We start from the raw sequence: 17543 nt of genomic DNA on the forward strand, positions 1-17543 counted from the left end.
AATCTTAGAGAATTGAGTTTTTGGTATGGTTCCTTTGCTCCACAGGAGCTGCTTTGTTCCTCATACCATGTATATATTCCTTTCTTTAGCTGACTTGGATATTCTCAACTCAGATTGTTGTGTTTCTGATTAGAAATGCATAACTGCATGCTATTTTTTAAAGTATATTATTTTTCATATTTAAGAGGCTACCTCTTAAATGTTCTCTTCTGTAATCTGCTTTCCACTGTGAGGATGCTGCTTTATCAGCCATAAAAAGGTTGCCATGCTTATTCTTTACCCTCAGAAAGAATCTTGGAAAGCTTTTTCATTTCTGCTTCTCAGAGGTTTGTCAAACAGCCATTGTTGCCTCCATTAGCAGGGAGCCCACATGACCACTATTTCCTACCTTCACTCTTCACTGTGCAATGAACAGACTGACCTCAGTGTTGACAGTGCCCCTTGTTGAGCTGTTTATGGGAGCTGCAAGAACACCCCTACAACTCCAGGCTTTTCTATCAGCTGATCAAAACTCCACATCTTGTGAAAGGCTGAACCTGAGCTTTGCCTTTTCCATTCTTTAAGCTCGTTCAAAATAATAGTGAAGAAAATCACAGAAGGAATTTATTGCAGCTAGTACTACAGAGAGGACTCCATTAGTCATAAAGACCATTTCCTTTCATAGAACTCACAGCTGGGCATCCTGTGGTCAGTTTGAAGGAGATCCATTACCCTTTGTTGTAGCAACATGCATGCAGACCTACCTGTAATTAAAACCCCCTGCAAGTATTGCAGAAGAAAAAAGAACTCCCTTTGGAACTGCCCTTGTCCCCTAATTTCAGGCACAGACAGAAGGATCGGAGGAACCCATTTAATCTGAACATTTCTAGAAATGTAAAGTGTTAAAATTAGCTCAACAAATGCATCTTGACACTGTTTCTTGGCTGCAGTGTGGTGGAGGTGACCAACATGCCAGGAAAGGTTTATTTCATAATTTGAGTGACAAAAGTAGCTAAAGAGCAGGAGGGTGTGGGGAGCTAAAGTGATGCAGGAGATGATCTATTAAAATATTATCAGGGAACACTTATATCAGATGGTGTGAGCACGTTGTTATTGCAGCAGCAGCAGGCACAGCATGAGGAGAGCAGACTGCTGGGGATGGAACACCTGGACTAGGCATGAGCTGATCCCCCATCCACCACACAGGGCAGGAAACGTTGCACAGACCACTGAGAATTACTCACAGGGGTGGGACTGCTTCTTTCTTTTCTTCTTTTCATGAAATGCAAGCAAATATCACATTCTGAAAATGTAAATTGTGAGGGTTTCATTTTAGAAAATGTAATTGTAGAGCTTTTTAACGAGGAAAAAAATCATAATTATTTGACAACCAAGCTGTAAACAGAAGATTGAGTTCTTTTAAATGTCTTATGAATTGAGTAATTTTTTAATTTTATCTTGTGGAACACAAGATAAAAAAAAAAAAGGATTTCTAGAAAAAAGGTCTGAACTACCAGATTCCAGTTAAAATTCCAGAAAACCTAAATGGCAAATTTATAAAACTTACAACAATAAACCACCCTGGTATGTTTAATTTAATTTCATAAAAGATAATAGAAATAGTCAATTGTTTGTAATTGATGAAAATGCAATATGCATAGTTCTTTCTGTGTACCTCCATGTTAAAATACCTCTCCTGAAACTGGAGGTTGTTCAGACATTTAACTTGCCCAGTTAGTCAGTTTATTTGGACTGAATTATTTTGCCACCTGCTGAAGGCTGGAGATTGCTTTTCCATGGTGTGAGCTGATATGTAGACTATTACAGCAAAAAGTAAATGTTAAATGAGATAATTGTGAAAGATGTCATGTACCTAAAAGATGGATGTTTTTCTACAGGACCCCCATTTTTTAATGGATTATGTTTATTTTTACATTGTGGTTTTGTCTGAAGTTCCAAAATAGTGGGGAGACTGCTGGTGTATCAGATACAAGCAAACGATGAAATTGGCCCTGTCCTATAAATGACTGTGATTTTTATGGAGCAGAATTACACAGGCTGTGCAAGCCTTTATATACTCTATTAGTATATGATTGTTGGCTCTTGTACTACAAAATTCAAATGAGTTTGACATTGCGTTTCTTAAGTAGATCTATACTCTGCATAAATACCAAATAAATTTAAAAACCGTACACCTTAACAAAGAAACGTCAAAGAAAACCAAAAAAATAAGAACTAAGAAAGTAAAAATTACTTAAGGCAGTTGAGTATCATGTTCTTCTCCTTTGCATTTGCCTTGTCACTACACAGGCCACTGAGTTTCCACATCCCACAGGGTCAGGTTTGTGTCTTTTCTTCTGTGAGGCAGTCAAAGTTGCTTTCTCCTTTCTGCATCCTGGTCTCCCTGGGCCTAAAAGGCTTATAGCTGAGGCTCCGAGACAGCAATGAGCATTTCTTGAAAGGAAATTATGATTTTTCTAAGTAATGCAGAAACATTAGTGTCAATAATCAATGGCAGTAAATTATGTGAAAATGTTACCCTGTACTACTATTCTACACCCAAGGGTTTTGGGGTTTTTTTACTGGATATATATTTCCTTCATCTTGTGTCAGTGTGTTTCCCAGGAATGACTCTCATGAATGGACTGCAGGGGAGCAGAAATGTTGTAGCAACAATTAAAGGCAGAATATATATTTGGAAGAGTATGACTTGAGGCATTGTTTGGGCTCAGCTTGTTCCACCCCAAAATTACACATTTCAGCTTTATAAAGTAAGGCATACTGAACAACAGTTGAAGCTCAACAAAGGATTTACAATTCAAATTTTGTGCCTGTCTAGCTTGCCTGTCACTGAAAGTTAGGATTAAATTCACAAAGGGGGTTATTCAGAAGCAAAATAAAATGCTGCTTCTATAAAAAAAAAGGTTAAAATTTAGTGCATATTCAAATAATGCACAGCAGTTGCTTATCTGAAACCAAAAGTGATGGTAACAGTGAGTGCAGTGACCTGTGCTGCGAATAAAATCAGTTTGCATTGTCAGACATCAGCTCAGCACAAAAGGCATTATGTTTTATCTCTATTCCCCTGTCCCTGGACTTGCCCCGTCTGTGCTGAGGTGATGCCTCTCAGGATCATCACAGTAACTTTTGAACACGCTTCAAGGAAATGTCTTCCACTGCAAACATCTTTCAAACTACTTTGTACTTCTTCAGTAGCGTAGCTGTCGGCAGTACAGTGAAAATCCAACCCCTTTTTGAAAGAAGCCTGCAGTGACCTACTGAGTCCCAAAGCCCTGTGTTCCCAGTAACAGCTGCTCTGTGTGTTACCTGTGATGGTAACACGTGTTTGGGGTTTTCAAACCCTTGAAGAGCTTAAAAACTGTGGGCTGGTACAGCACACCAAGGAAGTATCAGTCTGGTGAAACTGTAATTCATAACTTGGATGCACTGGCACTACAGGGTAAACATTCTTGGAGTGAAAATTAGGGTTATTAATCACCATTATCCATTAATTTATTGTCACAATGTGGTTTGGCAGTACTAATATTCTGCTACAATCTAAAACATAAGAGGCAATGCTTAATTTCATCTCTTGAAACTCATCTCTTTTATGTATCTTTCCTTCTGTTAGCAAATGTGCACCAAGAACATTTGTCATGATGTTATCTCTGATGATTGTTATTGACTTAGCATTAGTAAATATTCTATACTCTGTTTTATTTTATGCATTCATTTATTTAAAATCTCTAACTGGTTCAGCTTTGTTACCAACAGCAAAAAATTACAACTAGTTTGTTTGCCCATTGGATCTTGTTACTCCCTTTCTCTATCCTGCATCCCTGGCTTTTCCCCCACCAGCTAGTCAGTCTAGCCAGTTTTCCTCTCACCCTGAAGAAGGCATCTTCACTTGATTCAGGAAGTTGTTCCAGACACGTTTGACTCTTTGGCCTGGATTTCCTCTAACTGTAGAAGCTCAGACAACTTGCTCACGTTTCATGCAAAAGTCATCACCAGGTGTGAGCCCATGAAATAGTGTATATAGACTTCATTCAGGCAGTTCAGATTTAAATATGAAAAGAGTAAAAGTGATGTGTTCTCACTGGGGGTGGGAGCAAAGATGAATTTAGTTAGTTAAAAATCTATTAAAATGTTGAACTGAAGTAAGCTCTGTGAATTTTTTCTTTAAAGAAAAAAGGGAACACAGCAACAGTTTCTGCAAATTTTACAAATGTCTTTTCAGTATCTAAAGAAAACTGTCTCAAGATGCAATTCTGTTCTTGTTGATGAAGATAAACCTACATTCTTCCTAGCATCTTCATTAATTTTGTACTATGTACATGTGAAAAATCTTCAGTACTGGTCCAAACTTCATTTGCTGCTGTCAGTAGTTCCACTGATTGGCAGCTTTCCTTTAATGTAGCTACCCAACTTAAGAAAAATGAAATTCATTCATAAGCCCTGGGTTTTCTAAAATGTCTTCAATGATTAGACACAAGTAGGGACTGGGAAGGAATAACAAGACCAGATCAGGACTACAGTAAGTTTTTTCAAGCCAAATATGCTAGGGGAAAAAAAGTCAGGCCTTTAACAAGTCAGGCCTTGGTGCCTTTCTTTGGTGAAAATGAAAATTGGTTCTTAAGAGAACTAGAAATCTGAGGAGTAGCCCATGCCCAGGGGATGCATCCTACCGTGTGCCTCTTTACAGTGGGAAGGGCGAGAGGTTTCAGGAAAGTGAGTCAAACAATTCCAATAAGATAAAGTTGTGTGGTGGGAATCTGTAACCATGGTGATGAAACCACTCAGGTACATCAGAGCCCAGGGGCACTGGACTGATGGTGGTTAATATCCAGAAAGCCACTGCAGCCTCCTGAGTTAAGGGGAAAAACAGTTTATGAAGAATAAAGACTTTTTCACAAAATAATTTTTACTGATATCCAAGTGACTGAAATGTGCTCAATATGGTGTGCGTAGGTGCCTCATCTGAAATCCAACACAAGAGGCATGATTTTGGCAAAAGCAAAGCAGCAACAGATGCTTCTGACAACTGAGTTGTGTAACAGGTTTCTCTGGCTACAGCCTAGGTCAGCTGGTCCTCAGAAAGTTTAACTGAAATGTTCAGGCATCTGATACTAATCAGAGGGATAAGAAAAAAACTGAGGTGTGGTACATACAATGGAGGTATGATCTTGTTTTCCTTACAAGCATATTTCCACTGGATACTTCATTTGCTAAAGTTGGCACGACCATAAACTCCACTACCTGAGCTTTTGCATGACCACAAGAATTTTGTATTTATCTCAAGTATATAATAAAGGAACAAGACCTGCAGGTGGTTGAGAACTTTGTAGACTGACAGGAGGAAAGACAGTGGGAATTATTTGAACAGGAGAGGCATTTGGTATGCATTGCAAACCCACCACTTGTACTTTGCTGCACTGAACTGTGTTTTGATTCAGACATTTAGGGACTGGCTAACAAGAGTGTTTTGATGAGGTATCTGTGAGGTTGCACTGTTTTGGCACCAGGGCTATTTAGAAGTTATTTTTAGGTCACTGTGATGTTAATGGTATTGTAAATGTGGTACTGTCAGGCATGGACATGAACTGCTTTTAGTCAGTGAAATGCCTCACACACACTGTGCTGAATCCAGAAGTAGATAAGTGGATTTGGTGATCTGAGTTATAAAAAGTGTGTTTGAGGAATAGCCATAGATCTCCCTAAAAAAAACCCCTTTACTTTTACTTAATAAAAAAACATCTTTATTTTGCCCTGCCAAACCAAGAAAGTTGTGACCCAGAAATAGATAACAAAGCCCTGCCAAGTTTTGCTTTGAAAGATACTTCTTTTGAGTGGCTGCAATAGTGTAAATAGGAAATAATTTTGCCTCTTAATTTCTGCTGAAGTAAACTTTGGCTTATTCTAATAATTGTAATATCTCATCACATATCTTAAGAGATTTAATATCTCTTATCTTTAATATCGCTTATCAATATTGATTGAATCTTGTGTAATCTAACACGGTAGCTTGCCCTGTCATGAGAAGAATATCTGTCAGAAATCACAATTAATCATTGCAAAAAATTATTAGGAAAAATAAGTCTTGCTCATTTGCTATTCACAGAAATGGGTGATCTGTAGAATGATTCTCAGTCTAGGAAAATAAAACTACATAGAGTGTCAATATGTATATGTTATTAAATCAGCAACAGCAGATGTAGTCTGAATAGCTACGTGGTGTAGTTTCATATGAAGTACCTTCAGTAATATGCTACTGAAAATGAGAATGAAGAGTTTATAATATGCAATTTCTGAAATTTATTGCAGTATTGATCATTACACTGCACTTACTGCAGCAGACCTTACTACTGTAAATGACTGTAATGTGTATCATCTGCACATCAGTAATAACCATTAGCAACTAGCTACAAACAATTATTTCCATCATCACTTACAAAAAACAATTCCAAGCTGTCACTTTAAAAAGATGCAGTAAAGACCAGGAGTTTCTCTTCAGGAAAATGTACACTTATTTTCAGGAACAATCTGACCTATTAATGAAGCATATTTAAACTATGACCACAAGAACTGACACAAATAGCTTTTTCCATTCTTAACACAAATATAGTTTCATAGATTGAAGCTACCATGCATTTTTGATTGCTCTTAAGAGAAAACATTATTCAAATATACCAATTGCTTAATTTCTGCTACCCACTCTGCCCCTCACCACTTTCATCACCACTCTATTTAGAGTGGTAATGAAAGTGGAGCCTAATTCTTGGGTGAGACAGCTTCCATAGCAGGGCAAACCTTGGGAGAACATAAATCTTTCTCTTCTATTGATTAATATCTTTTATCACTAATAATGAGACTGTACATATACTAAAAAAAAAATCTCCTGTGCATAATAATTTAATGTGTGGCCTCGACTGCCAGAGGAGTGCCTGCCCATGAGCTGGAAGGTGTGAGGGCAGAGACAGTTCCTCTCTGAGGGATGGAGCCAGCCGAAGGTCGTGCAACAGAAACAGGAGGGTAGCAGGCAGCTGGGAAGTCACACTTCAGGGTAGTTTTTGTCAGGTTTATCAGTATCTCCCCAGGATGGGTTTTAGTGTGGAGAGCATGGAATGAGATGTCTCTTAGAGCTTGAATATATAAATTTGGTTGGTTGGTGTGTGGTTTTTTTTAAGGAGTTAGACTCTGACATTCTCAAGTGTTTCTGGTTTGTGTAAGAAATATATCAAGGAAAATACAAATTGAATAATTAAAACCTGAATCCATGTACAGTTCATATATGATAATCTAGAAACTAATCAATGGGAAACAAAACAAAAAAATACCTTGTATCTTTTTTAAGGCAGCACCAGGTTTATTTCAGGGCTGCTCTCCAGAGGAGGCACTAGGCATCCTGAATAATAGTTGTTAAATGCTCAGAAACGTGGATAATCACTAAAAGAAAGGAACTATACCAATGGCATCTCAAAGTTCTTATCTGTATCTTTTTTGCCTTTGAGAAAACATCTAAGGATGATTGCATGCAAAAGACCCCACAGCCAAACACCTTAAGCTGAATGCTTCCTACGAGACACATTGTCATAGTGAGGCAGAACTAGAGATGATCTCAAGAGACCATTACCCTCTGCCTCTGCCCCAAGGCAGGATCAACATTGTCACTGTCATATCTGACAGAAGCTTACAGTCATTTTACTGAGAGAGATGTCATAATTTACCTAGGCAATCTACTCCAGTGCTTAATTATCCTTATTCTTAGAGAGTTTTTACAAATTCTTGCCTTGGTCTTCCTTACAGTCTATTACCTCTTGTCCTGCCACTGTAGCCCATGAAGAACAGATTGCAGTCACACCCAAGTATTCCCCAAGGACACACTCCTGAGAAGAGCAGGGTAGCACGAGCATATTTTCCCTAATGATGGGGAAAATGAATACAGGAATTTAAGAACCACACATGGTTTAAAATCATAGGGAGCAGAGTCTCTTTTCTGCTGCTGTCCTTTCAGCACAGGTCACTGTTCTGAAGAATATAATCTCTACCATTTATGAGACAATGCCCAAGAAAGCTCTTGCAGTGTAAGCATTCTTTATGTCTCTTTCTGGACAATTGCATCTTCATCATCTTCCTGAGATAAATCAAAGCAAATCCATCATAGGTGGGGGACAGAAAAAATGGGAAAAGGATGGTGGTGAATGGAGAACAGTATTAAATGGTCAGCAGCAGAACCTTTAAGTAGTGGACAGAGAAACAGAGGGCAATGAGATGCCACTGTATTGCCTTAATATCTGCTGAACCCTTCTATACAGATAGAAACAATCATAGTTTTCGCAGTATTCTCTCTCCTGCAAGCCATCCAACATCTATTTGCTCAGCCTTTTGTTTATCTTCTTATTTGCAAGTAGTGAAATGGGTTGACAGAGATGATGTAGTCACTCTTTATTTTGTGGATCATATTATATTTCTACTTTCTGAAGGGATTTGCTGCCTGAACTATGAGGGTTTTTTACTTTGATCTAATCATCTCACTATTCTTAATATATACCTCAAATCTGACCGTAGAATGGGGGTGAATAAATGCATGAGAGACGTCTAATGAATGTGAGTAAGGGGTGAAGGTGGCCATGGGAAGAGGTAAATGTGGGGCTGCTATGTGCCTTAGGAATGGACTCCATATGTCTATCACCCCTGTGTGGTAAGAGCAGGGTTTTCCATCCCTCTGGCACAGGGAGCTTACATGGAGATAGGGAGAACTCTCCCTGTGTGGTGGCTGTGTGCATGAGAAGTGATTAATCACTCATCCCTCTGAGATAAGGCAGTGGGGTTCCTCACACCGACCAAGTCCTGTACGGGGGCAGCAGTTTACAGGGATGGCTTTGCCTTGCAATCCAACTGCAAAACAGCTGGCACTTGACAACTGCTGGGGCTACTGCTGAGGGCAGTCTGTGTCTGAGAAGTCACAGCCCTCTTCTCCACAGTCATCTCCTCACTGCTGTGCTCTCCCTGGAGGTTTATGGCATGGGGCACGGGCTGCACCCAGGCAGTGGTGGCAGCAGGAGGCACTGGCGATGGGACAGCTCCTTCCTTCTGGCAGGTGGTGTCATGGTGATAGGAAACCAGCTCATTGCTGAAGTTGACCCTCTCCACAGGGGATTCGGGTGTGCCACAGCAGCAGCACCGGCAGCCCAAGAGATTGCTGAAAGCCCTCCTGAAGTCTGCATTGAAAGCATAGATGACTGGATTCACCGAAGAATTGGCCCAGCCAAACCACACAAAGACGTTGAAGGTGGTTTGGCTGATGCAGAGTGACTGCCCTTCAGGGTCCTCCTCCAGGCTGGGCTGGCAGAAAGGCAGCAGGCAGTTCAGCAGGAAGAAGGGCAGCCAGCAGCAAACAAAGACTCCCATTATGATAGAAAGGGTCTGCAGCACCCTGGTCTCCTTGTGCAAGGAACTCCGCAAAGAGGAGGAGGGCTCCTTGCCAGGAGCTGGCCACTGCCCCCCTGCTCTCTCAAGGGTGGAGATGCGGCGGATCTGGGCCTGGGCAATCCTGTAGATCCTGGTATAGGTGATGATCATTATGGCCACGGGGATGTAGAAGCTGATAAGGGAGGAGGTGATGGCATAAGTGCGGTTCAACCTGACATCACAGCGGGCTGTCCCAGGGAGCCAGGAGCCTGGATCTCTACTGTCCTTGGCTTGATGCCAGCGTAGCTGCACGGGGATGAAGGAGATGAGGATGGAGAGAGCCCAGGCCACGGCTATCATGGTACAAGCAAGGCGCTGCGTCATCCTGCGCTCATAGCGAAAGGGGCTGGCGATGGCCCAGTACCGGTCCAGGCTGATGATGCACAGGTGCAGGATGGAGGCCGTGGAGCACATGATGTCGAAGGCCACCCAAGTGTCACAAAAGTGGCTGCCAAAGAGCCAGGAGCCTCCAGCCACCTCAGTGACCGCCTTCCACGGCATCACCAAAAGGGCCACGCAGAGGTCCGAGATGGCCAGTGACAGCACGAACCAGTTGGTGACCTTGTTGCGGAGGTGGCGGAAGCGCAGGATGGCGAGGCACACAAGCGCATTGCCCAGCAGCGTGCTCAGCACCAGGGCGCCCAGCAGGCACCCGGTGAGTGCCCGCAGCGCCCACGGGCCGCCCCCCAGCGCCGCGCTCCCCATCGGGGGCGCTGCCCGGGCGCAGGGGCCGGCCCCGCTGCCCCGCGCCGGCTGCCGGGGCCTCGCCTCTCGCCTCCCGGCTCGCCGCTCCCGGGGCCCGGAGGGAGCGGCCGTCCCGCCGCGCCGGGACCGAGCGGGGGCCGCCCGGGAAGGGACGGAGCGCGATTCCAGCCCCGCGGGGGAGCGCTCCCCGCAGCATCGCCCTTCCCCAGTCCCCAGCCCGGACCTGTCCGAGTGTCCGGGGCCAGGCAGGAGCTGGCGCTCTCCAAGTGTCGCCTTTTGCAGACCGCGGTCACATCTCAGCTTGGTTACCGAGCGGGATGTCACTTCGTGTCGGTTTACATCCTCCGGGAATGCGCTCAAATCTGGCTGTCAGAATCTGTTTTCACCAAAATAGTATCGTGCCGCTTATTTTTTGGTTTGAATTTTTATGTAATTAAACCAAAAGCACAGAAACCTAAGATCTCTAGTTTGGATCTGCTGCATTTTGGCAATAAGTTGTTCACAGCACCCAAACCCTGCCTCTTTATTTTTCGGCCAAAGGTGTCTTCTAATGTATTTCAACAGTCTTCTGTTTGTTATTATATGTCATATAAATGCGTATAATTACAGCACATATTTACAGCCTACATTCAATAAAGTATCCTAATGCAAATAGGGCATAATCCTATTTGCCATATCCTATAATCCTACAAATTCATTTTCAAATAATTTGTATGTTAATCCTGTCATGAGAAAAAGACATTAAGACATTAATAGACAATATCAATAAATGCAATTAATTGACTGGAGAAACAGGTATTTATTTTTATATTAGGTATTTTTTTATTTCTTTGCCTATTAATTAAAACTACTCCAAGTCACTAGTTCTAATACAAATAATTTTCAAACAGTAAGTATATGATTGCCATTATACTCTTATGACATTTCTGGTAATTAGTAGAGAGAGTGGAAATTTTTAAATAAACCTTGAACAGCATAGCTGGCAGCTTACCCTGTAAAAAAAAAAAATCAGCATATTTAAGCTCAGCTAGTTGGATTGCACCATTTCATAACAGATTGTTAACACTTGATCCTGTTTTTTAAGATCCTATTTTCTTTGTGCCTTGGACATCACAGTCTTCATTAAGCAGCCCACTGTGTTATTCCTGCTATGATACTGAAAATTGGAATACACTTCTTGTTAATGTTTATCTTAAGACTAACTCATAATTCAAACAACTGCTGGAGAATCTTCTCTAATTAAACATGTACTTCGTTCAGCACTAGGAGCTGTAAAAGTAACATAGGCTGGCATATAAGAGCCATCTCCACTTTGATCCTATTTGGAACCATCTGCAGTTCCACATAGGTGGATTTTGCCAACATCTGCAAACCCCAGTAGATCTCTGATGTTCATTCCAATAGTAAGGACTAAATCTTAGTTTGTAAAAATTATCTACACACTTGCTAATTTGACTTGATACATTTACTTTTATGTAGCAATCAATTAAATTACTCCAGATGACAGAATATATTAGTGAAGGATTGTAAGTGGGACAGTAGCTGGACCTAAGGCAATACAGCACTGAAAATGAAAGAGCAAAGCTTTTGCATATTCAGCAGACAGTAGTGCTGCAGGGCTCTGTAGCACAATGTAGCCAGCATTCTCCAAATTAAAATAACTCTGTGTATCTCCTGTTCCCAGGGTCACATTATGCTCTGTGAGTACTTCTGGCTCCTTTTTAGCATGCATTATAAAGGAGAGTGTATATGATGATGCTGTTTTGTGTGCATATATGTGAGTGCCCTACCTCAAAATTTTGTGGCTGTTGGTTGAAGTAAAATCTGACTGACCAATCTCAAAAGATACATTTCTGATTCCTGTAATTAAAGTAGGCATCTAGGTTGTAGTCAGAACCCCTACTAACATCCTCACTGACAGGAAGGTTGTAGTGTGGACTCAGCCCTTACTAAACACAAGAGAATCTGCACAGAGAGACATTGTGAATGCTCTTACCATGAAGAAAACATTAACAGACACAATCATCTTCTTAGATACCAGAGGATCCAAGTGGAAAATGTAAATGCTTAAGAAACTGTATGGTGAGTCAGTGGCAAAGACAGAAATAGAAGCATTGCCCTGCTTTTATTCCTACTTTGGGTTGGAAGGAGTGAAGTGTAAGCTTATGGGAGAGGGAGAAAAGAAAAACACAGGGGAAAACACAACACTATGTGAAAAATAGTGTGTGAAGTGAGTTGCAAATGCTGTAAGCTTTGATTTTAACTATTTCTTGAATTTATCTTACTTGGGATAAAACAGGAAAGTTCTGGGCAAAATAATGGGAAAAAATACTGATGGAATGGATAAACCAGCCTCTCATGACTTCAGAAAACTTGCAAGCTTGTTCCATCTGTGAAAAATATAAACTTATCCAGAGAATATATGTAAGACATATTGCAATATGTATATAATGGCTTGGTACTGTATGATTTTTAAATGCAATCACTGCATTTAAAATCGCTCTCCCTCCAAGAAGAGATTTATATAAGAAACCAAAATCAGTTTCCTTCTCCTTCCCCTTTCCTTCTTTTTGTCTTACTTTTCCCTTGTAAAATTACCTCATCCTAGACTAAGTGCTCACATGTTTTATAGCACATATGATTAAAAGGAGCCCTGATTCAGAAATTAAAATTGAGCCTTTAAGAGTTTACTATGACTGCATTTGGAGCTCATTCCTCAGTCTAGTTCACTGACATGCCGGCTGGACCACTGAGGCAGGTTAAAACTAGTGCTCAGACAAGACATGATAATTCAACCCAAGCCTCAAGGTGCCTGCTGGAAGGGCACTGCCTGTGTCATGACCTGTGCTGTGGTGCCACAGCTGGCTGGGGGAATGGCAGGTTCTGCTCTGTGCCTGGGAGCTGTGTGCAGGGTTAGTGTGAGTGTCACTGATGCTGTGTGCAGCGTTAGTGCCCAGTGTCACTGATGCTGTGTGCAGGGTTAGTGTGAGTGCCACTGATGCTGTGTGCAGGGTCAGTGTGAGTGTCACTGATGCTGTGTGCAGGGTTAGTGTGAGTGTCACTGATGCTGTGTGCAGGGTTAGTGTGAGTGCCACTGATGCTGTGGGCAGGGTCAGTGTGAGTGCCACTGATGCTGTGTGCAGGGTTAGTGCCCAGTGTCACTGATGCTGTGAGCAGAGTCAGTGTGTCACTGATGCTGTGGGCAGGGTTAGTGTGAGTGTCACTGATGTTGTGTGCAGGGTTAGTGCCCAGTGTCACTGATGCTGTGTGCAGGGTCAGTGTGAGTGTCACTGATGCTGTGTGTACTCATACAGGCAGTGACTGGAGGCTGCAGCCACATTGATCCAGTGTCAGCATTTCTGCTTTGCCAAATGAATATAATACCAAAGTGGTTAATTAAATAGTTAATTCAATTCTGAGATCTTGTCCAAATGGGGGAGAATTATTATAACAAACTTTGGGAAGTGGTGTCAGTTTTTAGTATGCGGTCAGAATTTCAGACAGCCACAACATTGTGTTTTGTTTTGTGTTCATTTATTTCAGAGATTTAGTGAAACAGAGCCTATGAGCAAGCTGGAAATCTTCCTAGCACCTGGGAGATGTGATCATCTGATAGCTACATTAACAGCAGTGTGGGATTGGGGTACTTCACTGATCAGCATAACATGAAAAAACCTTATAGAATAATTCAGCAACACAAGCTCTCAGTGGTGTCTGGAAAATAGCTCAGGATATGTGTAGGATGAAACACTGCATAATTAGAAGGTGATATTTCTGTATAGTAAATATACGCCTTTTTTTTTTCTCATTTCCCTCATTCCTGTCCATCTATGATGCCAAATGTTGCATATTGGTTTGTACAAATAGAAAATGTTTCTCAGCAAATATAATTTACAAGTGTCCTTAATAAATAATACGTTTTAAAAGTTTCTCCACTTTTGCACTGCCTGTGATTAGTCCTACTCCTACTGGCTGTGCCTGGCTGCAGCATTTCCTGAGGGATTGTCTGCCAGTTAAGTGTAGCTTAAACACACTGCAGCAAATTGAACCTTACCCTTTCCAACTTTCCAACCACTCCCTCTTATTCTGTTTGCTCAAGATAAGGGAGACTTGTTCTTTTAAGGATAAACTCCTTTTTGCTATTATTTCGGACCTGGTTCAACATTCACAAGCAGTGCTTTGTAAACTGGGGTAGGCAGCTCTTTCTTCCAGCTATTTATTCCTGTATCTATCTTCCAGCTTCATATGCTATGAAACCAACAGAATTGCTAGGACAGTAATGGCAAAAAAAAACCATGGCAAAAAAAATTAGGTTATTTTTCATCCATAAGACCAATTCATACCAATATTGTCACTGAAACTGTTCAGTCATTTGCTCTTGTACATTCTGTAACAATTTCTTCAACTTTCTATGAAAGGTTTGAAAGCTTCTACGCTGGTCATATCTTAAGAAAATAATTTATAATACAATCCAATTAAAAGTTTTCATGTGTAACTAGTGCTAAGCCCTTTTCAGCTCTCACCGAGTTCAGAAGGAATGACTCTTTCAAGTTTCATCTTAGTGGGATTTTTTTCTTAGAGGACTTCTCTTGTGACTAAATTTAGCAGACAGAATTCAAAAGCACCCAGATCCTGATACTCAGTCTCAGCAACATTTTAGAATCATGTTGTATGTTCATACATAGCATCTGTAGGTCCAGGGCAAATTAAAATCTGATCAACCAGATTATTCCTAAATATTTAATGTGAACTTACCTTATGAAGAGTATGTGTTTGGAGAATGCAAAGACAGACTCCTGTTCTCATAGCCCCCAAAGTGTATTACAACATTATTTTAAAATTTCATTACAGAATATAAATCAAATATGACTTGGCAAAAAAAAAAAAAAAAAAAAAATTCCTACGTATTACTTTTCTTCCTGCTTTTGCTGTATCAGCCATAGAAGTGATTTTATCTGTATTAATGACACAGTAAGCAAACAGCACAAGACCAAGACAGGAATTTGTTGTCATCACCACTGAGGAGAACTAACAAATGTTTATCAACAAGATATTAACTTTAGAAAAGTAAACCCTCTCATTGCACGTGACCATATATGTTGGTAGGAAAAGTGCAAAGTAAAATCTCTGCAGGTGAATGAAATCTCACCAAAAATAGGTACTGCTGTAGGCTAAGAACCATGCTGCTACCCTGCCTAAAAACCAGAAAGTTTTTAAAAGCTTCAAAACCAAGAAGTATATGTGATTCAAAATTAGTGGATGAAATACGTAAGAGGCAACACAGTTCTTGTTCCTCTGAATTTGTTATTTGTTATATAAACCCAAAACAGGTAGGTGGAAAACAACTGGCCAAAATGTTCTCAGGGACAGGAGAAATGGGCTCAGATCTCCTCCTTACAGTGAACCCCTTTTCACTTCATCCCAAAAATATGCCTCCCCTAAGAACACAGAGCTACTGCCTGAGCAAGTGACAATCTCAGGCTGAGAAACATGAGGTCCTGTGTTGCCTGTTGACACTTACTTGTTCCTTTTCTTCTGCTTTATCTGTGTCTGTTCTCTGCCCATTTTTGTGAATCTCAAAGGGTGAATTTGTACAAAAAGGAAGAGAAAACTTGAAGTCTCTGTAAACACATCATGAGGTTTCTGGCAGACATGGACAGAGACTGAGGATCAGGTAAGTAAGTGTTGAAATGGTTAACTGGATAGAAAGAGGAAAGCAAAAGGGTTTTGGATCATAATAGAAGTAGATTTTAAATTTCTTTCATTAATATCTTCTACACTCTTAAGAACCTGTGTGATTACAAATCTGTTTTGGATGTAGTAATAAATACTTCTGTTTTTTTCTATGTTAACCTGGTTTCAGATAAGGATGATTTCTAGGTAACTCTCTGTCCATATGGATTTAATGGCATTTAAACCAGGAACATTTGGATACATTGGAGTTTTTGCTTTTCTGTATTTTGATGGTGAGCCAGAAGGAAACAGAAGTCTATATATAGGTATATCATCTAATTAGCCCTGTCTGGCAGTGGGAAACATGGAGGTTACATGGAAGGAGAGTCTTCCAGTGACTGTCACTAACCTGGAAAGGTTCCTGGTGCCTAACAGAGCAATGACAGCTACAGCTTAGCCCACAGCAATGCTCAGGGTGGTTTTGGCACTGTTTGAACCACCACAAGCATAAACATACACAAGTAAAGTAATATAGACTGAACTGCCTTAATACAGATATACAGAGTGTTTGATCCACGGACAGTGTAATTTAATTCTAGGACTGCAGCAGGACTGGGAGTGTGCCAAGGAGAAGCTTTCAGTGTGCAGGAGTCTGCCAAACAACTTAATTAATTGTTAGTTTCACTCTGCGATGAGATCTTGTCCAGAGGGCTTTGTATTAAAAGTGCAAACTGCTATTAGTGGGGTGCAAGATGTTCTTTCAAAGCAGCATTTCCAAAGAAGTGAAAGCCTTGGGAGTGAACTGCCACAGATCACAACTATATTGCAAACAGAAGAACATCTGAGGTTTTGGGAGCCCTAGGGTACAGCTCTTCCTACGCATTGATTTGAGGAAGCCATTCCATATTTTAATTACAGAAGTAATGAAACAGCTCTGAGAAACCATCAGCTACGTATTGGTAATGGTGTACCTGTTAAGTGAGTATTTCAGTTAGCAGCATTGATTGCAAAAGAGTTAGACTAATATTTGAATCCTTGTTATGTTGCCTTTTGATAATAAGAAGTTAGTGGCATTGCCTTATTAGTTATATAGTTTGTTGTTTGGGTTTTTTAACAGACTAGTGTTGTTTCTCAGTCTTTGGGAACAAACTATAAATTACAGATTCCTCATTCATAATCTGCTATTTAGTCCCACTTCTTCCCTGTGGATTGTTCACAACACTCTACAGAATACCTGCTCATCCTTGCTCATTCAAATCAGACTGAGCTGAATTGGCTGAACATTTGCCTGACGATGGGAAGTGCTGAATTAATTCCCTGCTTTGTTTTGCTTGTGCACAGCTTTTGCTTTACCTGTTAAACTGTCTTTATCTCAGCCTATGGATTTCCTCATTTTACACCCCCCATCCCATGGGGACATTGAGTGAATGGCTGTGTGCCTTAGTTGCTGTCTGGGATTAAACCACAGCAGTCCTGGAGGTGGAAATCAATGCAAATCCAATGAACCAAATGGTCTAATTTTGTGCAGCACAATGTGCTATCCTCTGGAACCCCTGGCACGACTACCAGCTACCCCTGCTGCAGTGACTGAAATGGGTGCACCACAGGCCAGCCCTGTGTTACCCCCTCAGGGCCAGTCTCCATTTTGCTCAGCCTGTTTAATATCTGGTACTGCTTTGCCTCTGCTGCATTAATGAAATCACTGAGGTCTGTTC

The 17543-nt window shown here is 41.0% G+C and overlaps 1 protein-coding gene across 1 annotated transcript; it reads right to left on the reverse strand.

Annotated features, from left to right (window-relative positions):
• Positions 1 to 6244: 6244 nt before the first annotated feature.
• On the reverse strand, positions 6245 to 10184 carry LOC120501992 (D(1)-like dopamine receptor). The gene has a single exon (XM_039708941.1). It carries the CDS (start codon positions 10153 to 10155, stop codon positions 8848 to 8850), a length of 1308 nt encoding a protein of 435 aa, XP_039564875.1. The 5' UTR covers positions 10156 to 10184; the 3' UTR covers positions 6245 to 8847.
• Positions 10185 to 17543: the final 7359 nt, after the last annotated feature.

Source organism: Passer montanus, unplaced genomic scaffold (assembly GCF_014805655.1).
Source record: "Passer montanus isolate IOZ18808 unplaced genomic scaffold, ASM1480565v1 scaffold21, whole genome shotgun sequence".
Taxonomy (NCBI): Eukaryota; Metazoa; Chordata; class Aves; order Passeriformes; family Passeridae; genus Passer; species Passer montanus.

Coding starts and splice junctions, on each gene's coding strand:
- LOC120501992 (XM_039708941.1), bottom strand. CDS start 10,155: ATGGGGAGCGCGGCGCTGGGGGGCGGCCCGTGGGCGCTGCGGGCACTC.